Source organism: Corapipo altera, unplaced genomic scaffold, assembly GCF_003945725.1.
Source record: "Corapipo altera isolate COAL_440 unplaced genomic scaffold, ASM394572v1 60, whole genome shotgun sequence".
NCBI classification, from domain to species: domain Eukaryota; kingdom Metazoa; phylum Chordata; class Aves; order Passeriformes; family Pipridae; genus Corapipo; species Corapipo altera.
The window spans coordinates 4,877,101-4,895,783 of record NW_020884912.1 but is presented as its reverse complement, the minus strand read 5'-3'; the positions used below and the strand labels follow the sequence as shown (position 1 = coordinate 4,895,783).

General features: G+C 38.8%; 2 protein-coding genes across 7 annotated transcripts in view; both read left to right on the top strand.

Annotated features, from left to right (window-relative positions):
- The window catches only part of KIF13A (kinesin family member 13A), a 107,856-nt gene extending 91,191 nt beyond the window's left edge, over positions 1-16,665 (top strand). For 3 of the 6 annotated variants that reach the window (XM_027654108.1, XM_027654111.1, XM_027654110.1), the window contains 12 exons: positions 124-179; positions 1,196-1,320; positions 2,321-2,497; positions 2,894-2,986; positions 3,808-3,960; positions 4,354-4,431; positions 4,963-5,010; positions 5,454-5,565; positions 6,542-6,693; positions 7,268-7,372; positions 13,147-14,251; positions 15,116-16,665. In XM_027654108.1, coding sequence (XP_027509909.1) covers positions 124-179; positions 1,196-1,320; positions 2,321-2,497; positions 2,894-2,986; positions 3,808-3,960; positions 4,354-4,431; positions 4,963-5,010; positions 5,454-5,565; positions 6,542-6,693; positions 7,268-7,372; positions 13,147-14,251; positions 15,116-15,402 — 2,491 coding nt within the window. In that variant the 3' untranslated portion in view covers positions 15,403-16,665. The remainder of the gene's footprint in view (positions 1-123; positions 180-1,195; positions 1,321-2,320; positions 2,498-2,893; positions 2,987-3,807; positions 3,961-4,353; positions 4,432-4,962; positions 5,011-5,453; positions 5,566-6,541; positions 6,694-7,267; positions 7,373-13,146; positions 14,252-15,115) is intronic. The other 3 variants (XM_027654109.1, XM_027654114.1, XM_027654112.1) reach the window with 1 other exon arrangement.
- A 1,857-nt stretch (positions 16,666-18,522) lies between these two features.
- The window catches only part of SIRT5 (sirtuin 5), a 10,791-nt gene continuing 10,630 nt past the window's right edge, over positions 18,523-18,683 (top strand). The window contains exon 1 of the mRNA XM_027654117.1: positions 18,523-18,629. The gene's annotated coding sequence lies outside the window, so the exon portion shown is untranslated. The remainder of the gene's footprint in view (positions 18,630-18,683) is intronic.

The following is an 18,683-nucleotide window of genomic DNA, read 5'->3' as shown; positions in this document are numbered from 1 at the left end:
AGTAGCCATCAAAATGTTGACAGCTTTAGCCGTTGGTTACAGTTAATGAATATTGCATGGAGACCCAAATTAGCTTAGGTATGAATTTGCCTTCCTTGTTGCCAGCAGTTTGTTTTGTTTCAGGATTCCACCTGCAGGAATGGAAACACACATACCTGTCCTCTTCCTTGATTTGAATGGTACGTTGAAACTTGGGGAGGGAAAAGTGGGGGATTAGTTTGGGTCAATAAATTGTTAAATGGAAGAATGAATCTGAAATGTGTAAGAAATCAAACACTGTCTCATATGGCTTGTAAAATGCTTTTTCTTTTGGTCCTGTATGTCGGCATAATTAAGCACAACTGTTTTAAAATAAAGATAAAAATCAGGGAGCACATGAGTACAGAGGTAGGCCGTATATACAGAAATTAGCATAAGAAAGCAAGCTTAGTTTGAATCAAACAGTACATAAGAAAATCCTGTAAACATTTTCATGTACAAATTCACGTGTCATCAAAGCACAGATGGAGAATCTCCCAATGCTTTCAGAGCTCCTTTCACTGAGGTATCTGTAGAGACTTAAACAGCTGGTTTAATGAAGAGCATGTTTAGGATTATAGTGAGCATTTTGTTTTACATGTGAGGAGACTATTGATACATATTCTTAAAACACAGATACACAGTGTAAGTAACAAGAGACCAGAGGTGGCACCACATTTAAGGACTGTTTAGGAAGCAAGTCTGTAATTACAAACCTGAACATAAAGCAGAGGAGGATCCATAGGCCTTGTCACGCCAGCACTGAAGTGGGCTACTAGACATATTTATATAAGCAATGCATTAATACCTGCTTTAGCAGCTGCTTTTGGAAAGTGAAATACCTTCTTCCTTCATCTATGCTCATAAGGAATGTTTTTATTTGTTTGGTTTTTTTCATTATCAGCAGAGATTAGCAGACAAAAGATCAAATACGATATTTAAACAGATTGATGGGTCATTGCACAACTTTTGTTCATTTTGCTAAAAGCCTATTCTCAATTTCTTTTGTATGCTGAAATCACCTTCAAAATTCTGCATAGTAATAAGACTAATTAGGATTAAATGTACTATGAAATATGAGTAGGACTTTATTACAACTTTGTATTACAACTTTGCCTCTATAAATTAATATCCTTGGTATAAAACTATTTCATTCTTTGCACATTTGTTTCATTAGCTGATGACCTCAGTGCCAATGAACAACTTATAGGTCCCCATGCATCAGGAGTTAACTCAATACTACCAAAGGAGCATGGGAGTCCATTCTTTTATCTGCCGATCATAAAACACAGTGATGATGAGGTAAATTGTTAGCAAGCCTCCTTCTTGACAACTGCAGCTTATGTTAACGCTTTCTTCTTATGTTTATTTATTTATTTTCTACTTCTATGTATTTAATCATTAGTAGTAGTACGTTTTTGTACCATCTGTATCTAGTGCTGCCTTTGTTTTCTGGTCTATTTATTTGGAATTTAAGAGGATATGACTTGTTAGCTCTTCTGCCTTAATTCAGAGAAGATAAGTCTTAGCTCTTCTTGGCAAAAGAATAATTCACCTGTCTGACTCAAAATCCCTTCTTCTGCTTTCCTCATCCCTTCATCATTTCCCTCGTAGGCTCTTAATTCAATAGAGAAAACTACTGTGTTTATTGTGCACACTGGGCAAAGTTTAATGCTTAAATAAAACTTCTTTCACTTGGGAATTGATTTTCAGTTTGTGAATTGTTGGAAATTAATGGTTCAGAATCCATTTTGGAATTTCTTGACTCATTTCTTGCATGTTCTGTGCCTACTCAGGCCATTGCTTAAGAGACTGTTTCCAGAATAAACGGGACACCAAAGCTGGGGAGGAGGCAGGGGGAAGGAAAAAACCATTCTACCGAATGGGACCATGTTTATTCTGTATGGGCTGTTATAACCTGATCCAACATAGATGGAAGATTTTACATTGAAATAAATAAACTTTTAATACAATAGTAATAGGATTTGAATTGCTTCTTCCAGTCTTGGTTCTGCTTTCCTTTCTGTCTCCAGCTGTGTGAAGACTTCCTTTTGGAGCAGAGTTTGCACAGTGCAGGGATTGTGGTCATGATTGTTTTCCCCAGCATCTTAAAACCCCTTTTATCCTTCTTCTGGTAAATTCCTTACTATGAAAAGGAGGTTTCACTCCACTTTGTTCAATGATGCTGATTTTTCTCTCATTAAAGAATCATTTTACTTCATGTTAAATCATTGCAAACTATACCTGTTGTTAGAGTAATTGAATCTTCGATTTCCTTCCTCCACTTACTTTGTCTGCATAGGTTTCAGCCACTGCTGCCTGGGACTCTTCTGTCCATGATTCAGTGCACCTGAATAGGGTAACTCCTCAAAATGAGAGAATTTACTTAATAGTGAAGACCACTGTGCAGCTCAGTCATCCTGCTGCAATGGAACTGGTATTACGCAAAAGGATTGCAGCCAATATTTATAACAAACAGGTAATAAGTTTATATTTTTTTATTCCTTATTTTGTTTCATATTCTTAATTTAATTAATGTGTTTTTTTAGCTGCTTACTTAATTTTTAAAGTTTGGTCTCTCCAATTCCTATGAAAGATAATGAAAACTAGATATTTTTAAGTTGCAGTGAAACTGTGTACTTCTGGTATATTCCTTTGAACTGGCCATTTCACAACTGATTGAACTTGGTAGTGTTTTGTACTGAGCACAGAGCTGTGAAGAGTACTTAAAGTATCATTTAATGCTAAAAAGGAACTTAATGAATTATTGTCTTGTCTGCTTTCACAATCAAATTTTTCATTGCACCTTTTCATTTCTTGGGATGTCATAAATAATAATTATCAAAACAATAACTGAAAATTAATTTGTTTCTAGAGTTTTACCCAGAGCCTGAAAAGGAGAATATCCTTGAAAAATATATATTATGCCTGTGGAGTGACCTATGAAATAGTATCCAATATACCAAAGGTAAATTATACCATATTTCTCTGGCAAATTCACAGAAAGAAACAGAACTGATCTACTACAGTGGTTGGTACTGATTAGGAAGTAAATGTCCTGCTTTGCTGATATGAGGCAGCTTGCCAGAGTGTATATACTGAAGTTCAGTGGTGAGATCATGTTTATCTTTAAACAGTTGAAAACTGTGGGGATTTTATTTTCTCTTCTACTGTGTTTAACTTAGTTTTTGTAGTAGAGTTATTTTTGAAATCACATTAGTGTCTACAGGGAGAATAAAGAGAGTACTCAGAGGAGTGTTCTTGTCAATGAAAACAGAATAGCTGGGAAGCTGAGTTCACAGGAATATAAATTGCTGTTTTATAGAAAAAGCTCGTACAAATCGTAAATGTACTATAAGATTTATTTTAAAGGTAAACAAACTGGATGAATGAAAACATAAATAGTCTTGTCACCATGTAACTGTCACTTTTTTGCAGTAGTACTTAAATTTTAAGCTCCAGAGAAATCACAGCATATTTTAAGATTTGGAAAGGAAATTACATTTCCTCACCTAGGAAGTTGTCATTAGTTAATCCTGAACATATGTGATTTCAAGTTATATATGCATTATTTACTACAGTAAATGCACAAAACATCTCCTAAGTGTGATTTCTTCAATATCATTTACATCTCTATTGAAAACCCCCGAATCATTGATTATAATTAGGTTTACTGATTATCAATTCAAATTAATTTGTGGATTGAGCTGGTCTAAAAAAGTGAATCAATACATGAAAAGTAATAGGCTTCACTTTTTAAAAACTTCAAGAGTGCAACTTGTAATTTAGGCTACAGAAGAAATTGAGGATCGTGAGACCTTAGCGCTGATGGCTGCGAGGAGCGAGAACGAGGGCGCATCCGATGGCGAAACGTACATTGAAAAATACACCCGCGGTGTGCTGCAAGTGGAGAACATTTTGAGCCTTGAACGACTAAGGCAGGCAAGGAAAAGACATTTCTTGCATCCTTTGCACTGGATTATGAGAATTCAAGGAGAGATGATTGCTCTTTTAAAAACGCTGTGTTGCTTTTCTAGAGAACGTTGGACAGATAAAAGTAAGACTAAGATACTTCTGTGAAATACAAATTTCTGGTAGTGGTGAGTCTAGTAACTATAGCTGGCAATGGTGTAGTACTTGGAACCTGAACAGGCAGAGACCAAAGAATGAATTTCAGATAGAAACTTTGGTGGTTGTGTGTGCAAATTAAGATTTGTAAATGCAAGCCCTGATTGCTGCTGTTAGCCACACTGAAAAAAAGTACCTATCCTACTTGATCATTTCTCTTGAGGAGACCATGACGTTGTTTTTTAGTGTGTTGTTTTCTTTAAACAGGCAGTCACAGTCAAAGAGGCTCTCTCCACCAAAGCGAGAAACATCCGCAGAAGCATCAGCACTCCAAATGTCCACAATGTAAGGACCCTTTATTGTCTGGGAAGTTAACACTAGAGGGAAAGAGAGCTGCTGTTTGTGTGCTGATAATGCTTGCACAATGTGATATAGAAATGACTGTTCTGAGCTAGGAGTAACCAACCTGTGGAAATGTTGCCATAAATTGAAACCCATCTTCACAACTGTCCATCCTGGGGAATAATGAAGTTGACAGGGAAGTGGGGGAGGTTGGTTGAAACTCTTCTCCTTTTATAAGGATATTTGTTTTGGAAGTAGTTTAGGATGACAACTGCCCTGATTCAGATTACTTTTACCTCCAAGTCCCTTTAACTTTTTTTCATAGTGTAAGGGAGAGTTTCCATTTTGTGTGCATTTTATGTGTTCTTCTATAACCCACTCAAACAGCAGAAGTGTAGCTCTCTTTATACATAATCTTATCTGAAAAGAGATAGCAGAAAAGTTGTTAGGACTAAATGATCAGAGTGTTTCCTCAGGGCATTATATTTTATTCATAAAAGGCATTTTGTCATTCTGTCTGTTGATGTTCCATAGGTATCCTGTAGCCGACTGGATCTTTCTGCCTGTGATGAAGATGATAAGGTATGTAAATATGACAACAAACATTCTCAGATTTCCCACTCTCCCATTGAAGCAAGATGTATTTGAGAATAAAAAAAAAAAAAAAAGAAAACCAGTATTTTTAAAGCAGTGTGTTTACATAATAATTTTTAAAATGCTGCACCAATTATATATTATTTTAAATTAAACCTTCTTGTCTTTCTCTGCTTTTCATATAACAACTGTATAAACGGATATTTAAGAAAGTTAAAGTTAGAGCAAAACTCTATATACTTCAGTGAAAAGCTAATTAACTTTTAAATAACTCATTTGTGTGAGACAGGAAAATTATTTGAAGTCAGACCATACCTTTGGTTTGTGGGTTTTGTTTGATTTAAAATAATAAAAAAAAAAGTAGTTTACCTATAATTTTTTCCATGTTTACCTGTATCAGCATGCAGATTTATGTATTTTTGTTTCTTTAGGGTTGGTCTGAAAGTCACCTAGATATATCTGACTGCTGTTCCAGTTATCAAGATGTATCATGCTATGGTACTTTACCCAGGGAGTCACCTCGCAAGAGCAAAGATGGCAGTGGTGAGACTTCACACACGTAGTGGCAATGCTGGTGGATTTTTATTTACTGCATTAAACTGAAAATTAAATTCTCAGTGCTTTTTTCCTACTAAAGGTGTTATCCAGCTTCTTGTTTTAGGAGCTAAACATAATCTGGAAGTAGGGGAGAAAGGGAGAAATGCATAAGATATCCAGGAAAAGGTGTAAAATTGAGGGTAACCGAAAAAAGCAAGAGAAGGGCAGAACAAATATGAATCAAAATAAATATGAAAATATTTATAATATTTTATTTTATAAATAAAAACAGTAGAACAAAAAAAAGGAAAAAACCCAAACCACACAAAAGAACAAAAAGCAGGTGCTGTTATTTTATGAATTTGAAAACGAAGATGCTTCTGTTAAAGTGGGAAGTGTCCTTTTACAGGTTCTTAACACGATTTGGATATTTGCTGTGCCACCATGTCGGTGTGTCACAGTGCCTTCTTTTCTTTGGGTCACATTGTAACATGCTTTTCTTGATCAGGCAGTACAGTTAGAGATACTGCTGCAATAAAGTGAGACTGAGAGTTTATTCATTGCTTCCTTGCTTATAATTTCCTTTTTGATCATCCTGGCTGTGCAGGATGGCTGGCTTGGATACAGGGCAGATTTGCAGTTGGGCAGGTCAGGTGAGGCACAGGAAGCAAAGAGCTTGCCAGTTCCATTTCAAGGACACTTCCCACTATTATGACTGAGATGAAAAGAAATATTGGAGATCAGAATGAGGGGGCAGATACTGCTATTCTCTGCTTTCCTTCCATTTCTAGACTTCTCAGAGGAGCTCATTTTGCTCTGTGTTATTTCATGCTTAGGCCAGTGGTTGAATACTAAAGTACTGACATTTTTCTACAGCCAGCAACTTGCCAAATGCGTGGCTTAACCTTCAGTTTGTTTGAATTATGCTCTGGCAATCAAGATATGAAGAACTGAAATACAGTGGTTTTGCTTTTTTACCTAGGTGTTGTAGCAGAGAATTCCCATGCTTTAATGGCCAGCCCTTTTAAAGCATTTTCTCCTCAGCCACCAAAATTTTTCAAGCCCTTAATGCCAGTGAAAGAGGAACACAAAAGGAAGACCCCACTTGAAAGCCGACCTCTGCTTAGTCAAGAGGTAATCTTTGAAAAGCTATCTGCTTTTTTAAAGGAGAATGAGCGATTTTGTGTACTTGGTAAATCATTTGCATCTGTTGCAACAGAATTTTCTAATTCTCTGGTGAAAATTATTCAGGCCAATCTTTATATGTGGCGGGATTTCACTATTTGCCTTTTACCTGAAATACTGGATTTGGGGTTTGGGGTGTTTTTTTGGCGGTGTTTTTTGATTTTATTTTTTTTACTTCTTGGTAAGTATTCTCTTTTACAGGATACTTCTAATTTAAAGTAGCAGTAACTTAAATTTTTTTTTTCTCTCCAGCAAGATGTTGGTGTGTTTTTTCATAGATAAGACATAATTCCGTGAAACAGTATTCTAGGGTGGTTACAATTCTGACCTTTATTCCCTAACCTAAAACTCTAGGAGGAGCGCATGAGTTTCTCTGCCTGTTAACTTGAATCTTGATGTATATATGGTCAGCATGGATGTTTCACTTTCATCACGTCCTAATGCCTTTCTAACTTGGCACGCATTTAGCACCATGTTCAGAGCTGTGGTTTGTGTGATGTGTTGTGTGTCTTAACCTTTGCAGAGCATGCCTCCGCCTCGGGTGCAGTGTGCTGTCTGTGTTGTGCCTGCAGGAAGCAGTGCCAGCAGCATGCCTGTAGACAGCAATAGCATACGTGAGGAAAAGATTGTAAGTTCTGTACCAGTTTCTGTTTCGAGGCCTGATGGTGGGCTTAGGGCTATTTGGTGGTGGGCTTAAGGCACTTTACGCTACTGCAGCAGGAAAAAATAGTTGTAACCTGGATTTAACCCCTCGTCACTGATAGTAGGTAATGGTTATAGCAGCTGCTTGCCTGGCTTGCAATTGCAATCTGTTGTTGGAACTAACTCAGTTGGGTTCCTGTGTTTTGTTTTTGTTTTGTTTTGGGTTTTAATATTTATATGTGATTTGTCTTGGGAGTGTGGGGGGAGTGGGGAGGCTTTAGTTTTTACAGGTAACAGATGATCCAAGTACAGGACGGTTTAGTGAACCATGCTGTTGTCACTCTAATATACCTTGTATGTTACCTAGATTTTGTGACTATACCCCAGAGTAAATGGAATGACCCCATTTGGTGTAAGTAACCCTGCATTCAGGTGTGGGTACACTATAAAAAGCTTATAATTGCCTGATGTGGAAGTAATATGACTAAAATAAGATTGCCGCTCTTCATTAACCTGCAGCCTGTCTTCATCATAATTCAGGTGGAATTGAGGTGGAGGGCTTTTATTTTAATCTTCACCTGACAAATCCTTTTCTCACTGCTGCTTCAACAAAAGATGTATCATCATCTCTGCTGTGTGATGGTTTCGGTTTTGGGGCTGTGGAATATGGCTGGAAATACTTGCTTTAATCAGAGCTTTAGATTTAAAATTGAGAACCTTCAAATTATTTTCCCTAAGTGTTACTGGCCTCTTTTCCGCAAAGTGCTAGTGAGGGATTCTTCCTATTCAACAGTTATTTTCATTCCTACCATATAGCCAAGCCAGTAAAAAACCTGTTCTGGATTTCTAATGCTGTTTTTTAGGTTGTTAGACTAAAGAATCCTGAGTGTTCTGGTGTATATATTTGAAACTTGGCTGCTGGTTTGGGGTGGCAGCTGTTTCATTCTTGATCATGTTAATTTTCCATAAGGTAGCTGACATGCTGACTTGCACTGAGTCACTGATACAAAATAGTGTGAAGGTATTTGGATGACAAAATCTTCTAAAGAGTTGAAAAAACATTCCCTGGAAAATAAATTGTTACAAAAATTTCCATAGCAACTTGAGGGCAGTTTTAATCCCTTGAGTGAAAACAAAGTCTCACCCCATACATGCCCTGAATTAACCCAGGTATTTGCTTGTGCTGCTTTCCAAAGATACGCAGAGGTTTTCAGAGTTGGAAAAGGGCAACATCCTGCCACCAGGCTTTTCCAACTAGAATGGAACTAATTCACTGAACACTGTAAACCTGCTGTAGCAAACAGGACCCTGGAAGGAGCTGTTCTTTCAGTTCTCAGCTGCTTGTTCCAACCTTTGCACTGACTTCTCCCTTGCATGAACACAGGTTTTTGTTTGGTTGCGTAGGGAGTCAGATCAAGGGAACTGATCCATCCAGTCGATGTCTAGACTGCCATGGAGTTATATTTCATTTGGATCTAGCCCTCTGTCTCATCACCTTATAGACCCTTGAGTGGGTACTGGAAAGACAGGCAAGAACTAGCAGCTACTAATGGGGAGGAGGTTCAGACGGCTGCTCTGAGTAACCCTGACAGCTTATGGCGTTGTGTTTACCAAATTATGGCTTCTGGGGTTTTTTTATCACTTTAGGAAAGAAGCTTTTGTGGAATGTAGGCTTCCCCAGCTACCCCATGTTTTTCAGAGCTGGAGCAAGTCTTATGTTTTAACTGGGCTGGAGCATATCTGTCACACATTTGGATGAACAGTGCTCTCAGAATGAGTTCAAGGATTACATCAGGGCAGCATCACAGCTCCACATGAAACTTCAGCTGTCTGCTCCTCTCTATCTGATCCAAAGTGAAGTTTTCACATCATTAATCAATACTGTAAATGACTGCTCCAAGGTACAGAGCCTCAGTCATACTCCTAAAACTGGATGATTGGTGTTGCTTCAGGTGGGATGCTCACTTGCATCTTACAGCATTTAAAAGATGCCATAGAAGTAAAGCAACTAAACATACAGGAAACTAATAATATTAACTAGATTGATGTTCTGCATCTAAGTAGGTGTAAGAATGATGTTGGGCCTTTTTCTCATGTTTCTCTGAGATCTGTTCTTAACTTTTCTTGAGTATTCAAAACACATCTGCTGAAAGGAGGAAAAAAAAAGCAGTTAACAAAAATATTCAGTTAGCCTGAAATAGGGCATTCAGCCTGAAATTTCAGACAGTACTTACACATGTGTTTGATATTGAAACTCTTTCAAAACAGCATGATAATAAGGGCATGTTCTATATAATAAATGAGTACAGTAGATTATGTTACAGTTAGATTAAATGTTTTCATATTAAGTGTATTTAAATCCTGCCTGTAATTAACATGTCCAAGGGGGGTTTGGCCAAGAAGAAACCCTCCTATCAGGCAATGAAAATGGAAGAACCAGTGGTGCAACCACTAAAGTATTACTGATTTTCAAATTAGTAAAATGGGAACTAACATCTTGAGGTTACTTGAGAGGTATAATTTAGGGATTTTAAAACTCAGATATTTTAACTTTTAACTACACAGTATCTTTATTACAAAGCAGGTGTAGGGAAGCTGCTCTGTGTTCTTGCTTGTTTTGCTTCTGTTACTGTTAAAACTTGATATATAGTCTCATCTCCTGAGTTCTTGCTGTCACGTTCTTACTGTTACCAGTTCTTAAATCTGTTTTTCATTATAGTTGTTCTATTACGTCCCGGGGAAGTGGCTGACATTTCCTTACCAGTTCTTCAAGGATTTTATCTTTATTTCTGCCAATAGCCGGAGCAGTATAAGGCATTTTTCTTTCTTTTTTCTCCACATCTTACATCCACAGAAATTAGAAGAACCCTGAAATTGCTTTTTTTCTGGCATTTCCCAATCTGGAAACACAAGAGAAGCTCTGAAAAAAAATATGTCTTGTCCCCACCAGGGGCGTCTGTTATGTGTCACAAGGTGGTGTCTCATCACTTATTTGCAACATTCTTCATAACACATGTTCTAGTAAGAAGACTGGTTCTCTGTACCTTAGCTTTTGTACTTACAATGACAGAGAACCCTAAAACAACACAACTGACAATGTGGTTACTTGTCGGACTTTTCCTAAACAAGTAACCGATGTCTGTGTGTCTGTACATCCATTTCTAAGTTACAGCCTCTTATCCAGTCTGACTCTGAACAGAGACCCCTTGTGTGTTAAGATTTCCTTTTTTTTCAGTCAAATGAGGAATCTCGCAAGTTTCAGAGGAGACACAAAGAACTTTGTTATAAAATGCCATCTGATCTCAAGTGGATGTTTAACTAGTATCACCTAGAAATACTTCCTTCATGAAATATTTATTACTTTGGAGTTCATATCTTAAAAAAGTGTGTATTTGATAAATTCTTAGTTTGTAATGTTTTAAAACAAATAAACTACAAGGTCCTGCATAGAGCAGAACTTACATTTGCAGAAGTGAAAAGAGTGAAAGGGAAGAAGTAAGCAGGATAATTGAGAAAAGAGCCCTCAGAGATGAGGGATATACTGCAATATGCAATGAAGATGTTTCATAATGCTTTAGTGCTTGGAAGGGTATTCTTAGTCTCAATAAAGTGGATATTGATTATTTCCTTTACTTCCAAAAGGACTGCCTGTAGATTTTCAAGGTAAATTACAAGATTTTCAATAATATAAACAATTCTACATAGTCTTAGGTGACATTCCATAACACTGTAACTCCTCTTCAGAGAAATAAATAATTGCAAACTAAAGCTTTTATCCAAATTCCGTATGAGAAATAACTGAAGCAGAGCTGTAAAAATTATTAAGCAAAGGATGCCAAGCCTTTATTTGAGCAAGTATTAAAATCTGAAATATGGTGTGATTTGTCAGATAGACAGGCAGAGGCATCTTCTTCAGATACTGATTGGTGTGCCAACAAAAATTTAATATTACTGAAAATCTTGAGTCAGCTTAAGAGGCTGTTCTGCATGGGCAATATGATTGAATTATATCTGCTATGAGCTTGAACATGGTAGGAATGAAAATGAGACTTTGTTAGAGATAAGGGCCATCTGACATACAGGCAGAGGCTGGAAGGTCTGGGGCTGTTCAGCCTGAAGGAGTCCAGGCTCAGGGGTGTCTTATCAATGCATACAAACACCTGGTGGGGAGGGGGTGAAGACAAGGCAGACTCTTCTCAGCAATGCCCAGTGACAGGACATGAGGCAATGGGCACAAATCAAAACACACAAGATTCCATCTGAACGCAAGAAAACAGTTTGTTTACTGTGAGGGTGGTCAAACACTGGCATGAGTTGTGCAGGAAGGTTATAGAGTCTCCATCCTTGGGGATATCAAAACCCATCCAACAGGACACTGTTCTGGACAGTGTGCTCTGGCTGACCCCTGCTTGAGCAGTGGGAGATTGGACTAATTCACCTCAAGAGATGCCTTCCAGCCTAAACAATTTTGTCATTATTCTGACATGGGCAAACTGAACAAACCTGTTTTCTTTCTGCTCATATGAAGCCTTGTTGTACAAAGTTATTTGAACAGTCTTGGCTATTACGAAGTATCATAAACATTTTCAAGAGGCTGTTTATCCTGATGCGTTGGTTCTCAGTGGTCATCTGGTTAACTATTATGCTTTTCCTTTTACATTGGTGATTCATAGCAGGTGCCTGAAAGCATCAAACTACTTTAGATACCACACAGGATGTGCCTTGATCAGTGTTTGAAATCTATGATGCAGATAAAGGAACTGAGATATAATAGGAGCTTGAAGTACTGAAGTACTTCAGTAGTTTTCATTTTTCTGAAAATACTATTCTTTCTAGTAGGAATTTCCTGTAAACTAACCATTTTTAATATGTATATGTGTGTATACATATATGTATGTTTATACCTGCACACATACATTTGTAAATAAACCCATATGTATAAGAAAAAGGAAGAACTTAAAAAAGCATCCATGTGCAGTCCTGCCTGCAGCATTTTCTATCACGGGAGCAGCACCACCATGTTGCTGGGGTCTTTCTCAGATGCATCTTTACAGACAGAAGTCCTCAGCTTCTGATGGACTCTGTGAAAGCCACATCTGTGGGTCTGCTCACAGTGCATTCCCACTCATTATCAAAGGGAAATTCAAGGAGATATCTCCAAATTCTGCCAGGCTGATTAGTGTCACTTATTTTCCTCCAGACATGTACATGTATGCACACAAATGCTTCCTTGAAGATTCACTGTAGTATTTGATAATTTTGCCTTTATTTTCAAGCACTGTGAATGTGTTTAGGTATGATAGCCACAGGTAAACAAGGTTATTTAGCTTTGCTGATATCATTTTAATAGAAACCTGGGTATATGCAGCAAAGACTGTGGGTCCCATTCATATTCATATTTATCTTGTTAGGTGGTCAATTAGCTCTATAGAATGCTTTCAATAGGTTTAATTAGTCTCAATCATGGGGGTAAAAGGTTTATCATACATGGATAAAAACATGTAAACATAACTTTCGATTTATTGTTTTATATTTTCTGAACTATTTAGAATTTATTTTCTAAAAATTAAATAGCTAAGTGTAGACAGGACACGTTCCCAGCCACTCTTTTCAATGCTGCCTTCCATTCTTCAGTTAAAGGATATTAAAGGTATATATTTCTCCACGTTCAGAAAGAAAAAAATCAAGGAAAGTTAACTTACTTTGAAAACCTCACTGCCATAGGTTCCTAATTCCATTCAACTCTCTGTTCTTTTGCAGGACTCTGAGGAGGAAGACAGTGAGTTGGAGGCCATTAATAAGAAACTGATAAGTCCACAAAGTTTTCAAAATTTCCGGCCTTATGTACCGGAGGAGTTTGCTGACTTCAGTATTTACAATGCTAGCCTGGAGAACAGGGAGTGGTTCTCTTCTAAATCAGACTTCATGAGTTCACGTGTTCTTGAGAAAGAGGTATCCCGCAGCCCCACCACTAGCAGTATTACTAGTGGCTACTTTTCCCACAGTGCCTCTAACGCTACCCTGTCTGACATGCTTGTTCCCTGTAGTGATAGCACAGACCAGCTAACCAGTCACACAAAGGAGCTGGACTCTAATGATCCCGCAGGATCATTCCTTGCACATGATTTAAGATCTTCTTCGAACAAGGAATGTCGAGAGTCAGAAAAGGAGCTAGCGAAAGAAAAGTTACCAGTGTTACCACTGAAAGAAAACAGTGCCTTAACGGAGCAAGTACCACCGTCCCTCAGTGCCACTGACAGAGACTCTCAGCGGTTACCCAGAACTGGATCACTTTCAGCTCTGAGTTCCTTGGATAGCAAAAATACCTGTTGTACAATTGAATTTTCAGCACGCGAAGTAACAGTGGAGCACACGACAGACATTCTAGAAGATCACTCCTTTACAGAGTTCATGGGCGTCGAAGATGGGAAGGATTTTGACCATTCCACGGCTCCGCAGTCGTGTTCCCTTCTGTCCTCCAATGGAGTGAGCGCCTCAGTGTCACCCCAAGGCCCTGACAAGGAGCAGAGCACTTGTGTGGGCCAGCAGAGCTCTGCAGCAGCAGCAGGTGACCGGCTTGCAGGTGCTGTGGAGAGCCCTTTTTGTTCTGTACTGGTAAAAGAGACTTCAGATCCTGAGACTTATCCTGATACTTCCATAGACGATTTTATTACGAAGGACCACTTGGATGGTTCTGATTGTGAAGAAGGTGCTTCTGCAGATCAAGCCCAAGTCTTGCCTAGCTGGGTGGCTGTGGGTGAGCAAGTCTGTGTTGGAAGTAATAAGATGGGCACAGTGAGATACGTTGGAACGGTGGATTTTTCAGCTGGAATCTGGGTTGGAGTTGAACTAAATGTTCAGCTGGGTAAGACTAAATATGCTCTGGGTTATCTGTGCAGCTAGCGTGAAAAATTTTTAAAGTTGTAGTACAATTCATTCCTATTCAGTCCTGGGAAGTTTCTCCAATTTCATGAAGCTTGGTATCTGATATTCTCCACTTTCTGTTTATAGGGATATTCTAATCAACTTTTATCTGTCTTAAAGCCCTGCTCTTCTTGCTTTACGCAGAATAATGTTTTTGCACCTTGTAGTAGTTCCCATTGGTACCCGTCTGTTTTTACAGATCAGAGAAACAAGAAAAGCCTAAAAGGGGCAGATTTTTTTTAAAAAGCAACATGCACACACGTTCATGGGCATTGCTGACAACGTGCATCACTTGTCAAATTGGTTTGCTGTCAGTGGCTTTCAAAGATTTATTTTTGTTTTCCAGTGGGAAAGCTGAATTCCGGGATACAGGTTTTCTTTAACTTCAATTCAGAGGGGTCGTAAAAAGTCAGTGTTCTGCAAGTGTTAAGATGATGTTTTTAGTAGTTTAGATAATAAATATTATCACTGATACCAGAAGTTTGTCTGGCAGCTACATTTTAAGCTTTGCAAGCAAATGGTTTGGAGGACAGTTTATTCTGTAAAATGGAACAAGTGCTTGACTTTTTAAACTGTTAGTTAACCAAAGTAATATTTTAGAAAATCATCTTTTTGGTTACAATTCAAGCCCTCCTTTCCAAGTTTTGTTTGCCCTAGTGTACTGTGAGCATCTGGCCTCATGACTCCAGCATGAACGATCTTGAGTATTTTGCAGATGACCAAAGCTATTCACGCTTCAGCACCTCAGTTGTATGTGCTAATGAAAGTACCAACATTTAATCCTGTGCATTTCTTTTCGTTGAAGGAAAGCACGATGGAATTGTAAAAGGCAAAGAGTACTTCCACTGCAAACCACGACACGGTGTCTTTGTTCGTCCTGGGCGCCTCAGTAAAGCACCAGCTTCCACAAGGAAATGGAGCAGCACTTCACGGTGTCAGGCATCTTCCACTTCAGAGAAACGGAAAAGTTCTGTGCTTCAAGGCTCATCAGCCACTCCTAAGACAGGAGGAGACGTCTTCTGCCATTCAGGAGATGCAGCGGCTTCTGCTTTTTCTAGGAAACAGGAAAACAGGAAATCTTGGATTAACTAAACCGCAGTATTTTTGCACTTACTACACGCGTTACTGTGTAGAAAACTTTATGGATTTTTGAAGCTATTGTACATTTTAATCTGTCCATACGGAATGTGTATTCTCTAGAGTCCTTGACTTAATTCTCTAATTTTTTATAAATAATATATATATTATATATATATGAATGTGTATCTATAGTTTGTCTGCCAGTGGGCAGATACGGCTGCACACTAAAATACAGTTAAAGCTGATCTGTAGATAACTGAGGTACTGGACTATTTGTTACGCAACAACTTGGGAGATATATTTTAAACAACAAAAGATATTTTATTGTGGAAAAAAACAGGATGTAAATCCGTATTTGGAAAAAAAAAAAGCTACAGTTTGCTGTTCTTAATTACCAAAGAACTTGTTTTAGACTGACATATTTGCTGTTTATATCTTTCTATTGTAAATGTTTTACCTGGTAACTTGGTGCCATGTTTCTTTTAGTCACTGGGCACCGTGCAGCCTTATGTTCCGTGTTTAAGCACACTGAAATATCCAACTGCTACGTATTTTTTGTCTTCCTAGAGGCCTGCCACTGTGCTGACTTGGCATTTGATTGGAATGACTAATGATGCCTGAAGCTATATACGTCTGGCATTTCACGTGTTAACATAAGCAGCTGGGCAGTTTGACTGCAGAAACAGTATTACTGCAAGGGTGTGAGAGGACAACATTTTGGATTTTTTAGGGGGTTTTGGGTTTTTTGGGTGTGTGGGGGGGAAGTGGGGAAACAAAGAAGCAGTAAATGGATCATGACTGCAAACTTTGCACTTGTTACTTGCTGGTTATTATCAAGATGAAATAGAACCTGCTAAAGTAATTTTAATCTGTAAAGTTTATTTTAATAATGGGAATGATGGAGGGATTTATGTCTGGTGCTCATGAATTCCTAAGAAGGTTGTTCCACATGTAGATACTGTAGATGCCTGTACAAGCGTTCTGGATATTTGTAAAGTAACATGGTAAAAAATGAGTGAAGTGAATGGCCTGCTGTATCTGTTCTTTGTTCCTTAGCAAGCGAATGATTGAGATACCTGGGACCTTACTGAAAAGCTGCTGTTCTTTCTTTGATTGTTGTGTACAGTAAGCGGACTCTCGTATTTTACTATTTACTGTAAAGAACTGTAATTTATATACTGCCATACTGTATTTAATTGGTACAGACCTACTGTGTGTTAGAATACAGACTGTTTACTTGGGATTTAAAAGAAAAAATGTTTTGCTTGTATTTGATACAATTAGGCTTTGTGGTCAAATAGTAAGATGTTTCTAGCTGATGGTGCTCAGATGCAAAGAACTTTGTAAAAATGCTGAAGGACAGTATGATTGGAGTGGAAGACTGGATGGTGTTAGCGTGTCTTACCACTGACTGGGTCATGCAGTGTAAGAGGAAAATAGCAGCCCCTGTGGATACACATTCCTCACCTTCTGCTTTCCCTGTCCCTCACAGGAGAGGGAGCAGAGTCAGGGAACTCCTGACAGAGAATGGTGCTGTGTGGGTTAAGGGAAGACAGGACAAGTTCCTGGAACACAGACAAGAGAGAATCATTGCTAAATATGTAAAGGCCTCAGCTGCCTACAACAGGGTTGGCTGCTGGGAGGGCAGTGTGCTGGGGAAAGGTGGTGAAAGGAGGGGTTGTGAAGTTAAGTGCACTTGCCCTTGACATGGCTTTTGGCTCTTCTGAGACAGGATTCTTTTGTGTTAATTGATTTTGGTGAAATGCATATCCTTGCAGAACATTTCATACGTCTGTTGTCCACCTAGAGTTGCTCTCACTGCATTAATGACACTGCTGCTGGAGAAAATTACCATAATAGAAAAACATTTTATGCAGAATTATTTTATCAGGCACAAATGACTGTAGAATACTGCCACATATCTACACCCAACACCCCATTATATTGAGGTTAATTTTAGATGTCACTTTAATCTTTTATAAAGCTTCTTAGAAAATATACTTACACATTTGCCTAAACATATTTGTTTGAGGCCACTACAACCAATTTGGAAAGTCAACATGGCCATTTTCTTATGGCAAAGATTAGGTATTTACATCAGGTTAGCATCAGCTGAGCTGGGCTCTTCGTTGTTTCAGACCTCTGAGAATACAGAATGCATGACTGATTGCTCCTGAAACCATGGGATCATTGTGCCTCTTGGGGTATGCAATCTATATGTGCCAAAGAGACCAAAACAAGCCAACCTTGTGCTGTACCCATTTTGCATAACCTGTGCTCTTGTGAGTTCTGTTGTTACCAAAAGACCTGTACTTCTCCAAACCTTGCATGTTACCATGCCCTGCCCTGGGTTAATGTAAAGCTAGAAGGAACATATCTCACGAGTGCAATGATGTAATGAGAAAATGAAAGCTTTTTGGTTGATGTGCTTTTCAAAACTCTAGTACATAAACAGAAGCACCTTTTCCTGTTAGTGTAATGTTAGACTAGGAGTTTGCTGTCTTGAACTTTGGAATCAGTGGGGTGAAAAACGTGGTGATAGTGCAACTGCAAATTGCCTTCTTTTTTTTTTAATATTAACCAGCATCAAAATACACAGCCTAATAAGCAGGGTGTCCAGTCCATACCAAGATCTTAATTAAAAAAAAAACCAAACCAACCCCAATCGTGATACTGAATAACCTTCAGCAGAGGCAATCCCTCATTCATCAAATCTGACCTCTTGTTTGTATCCCCACTCCACGAAGCATTACCAGGTTCTGACCATCAGGGTAGTTAGAATGCTAAGCGAGATCACGCTGGCCTTCATCTTGTTTTCCGAGTTTATGATGTGCTGGTTTTCCAAGCACAGTGTGGGGCCTTTATGGAGACTCAGGCAGAGTGCTCAGAGAACAGCCAGCACGGTCCAGTTCGATCAGCAACACGCAAAGGTTCCCGCACCAAAGGCTTCCGTCGTGTTTGCAGCTGGAGGGAGAGTACGACGTGCTGGTACTAAGTAAACAATAACAAGTGCCAGGGAGCAGTGTAATGAGAGAAACATCGGCCGCAAGCCCTTGGGAGCAACCTCTGGGTGTTCTCTTCCCCTGCCCTCGGATAACTCGATCAGGTAACATGCCCTGATCCCGCCCAAGAGGCCGGGCGGGAGACAGGAGCTGCCCCCGGCCTGCGGGGCTGGTGGTGGACTTGAAAGAGCACATCCCACACGGTGGGACTTGCCTTTCAGCCTTTGCCACCTTTGGGTGCGTGTTTTTGAAACCTCTTCATCTGTTTACGCTGGTAATTTACGGGGGCGG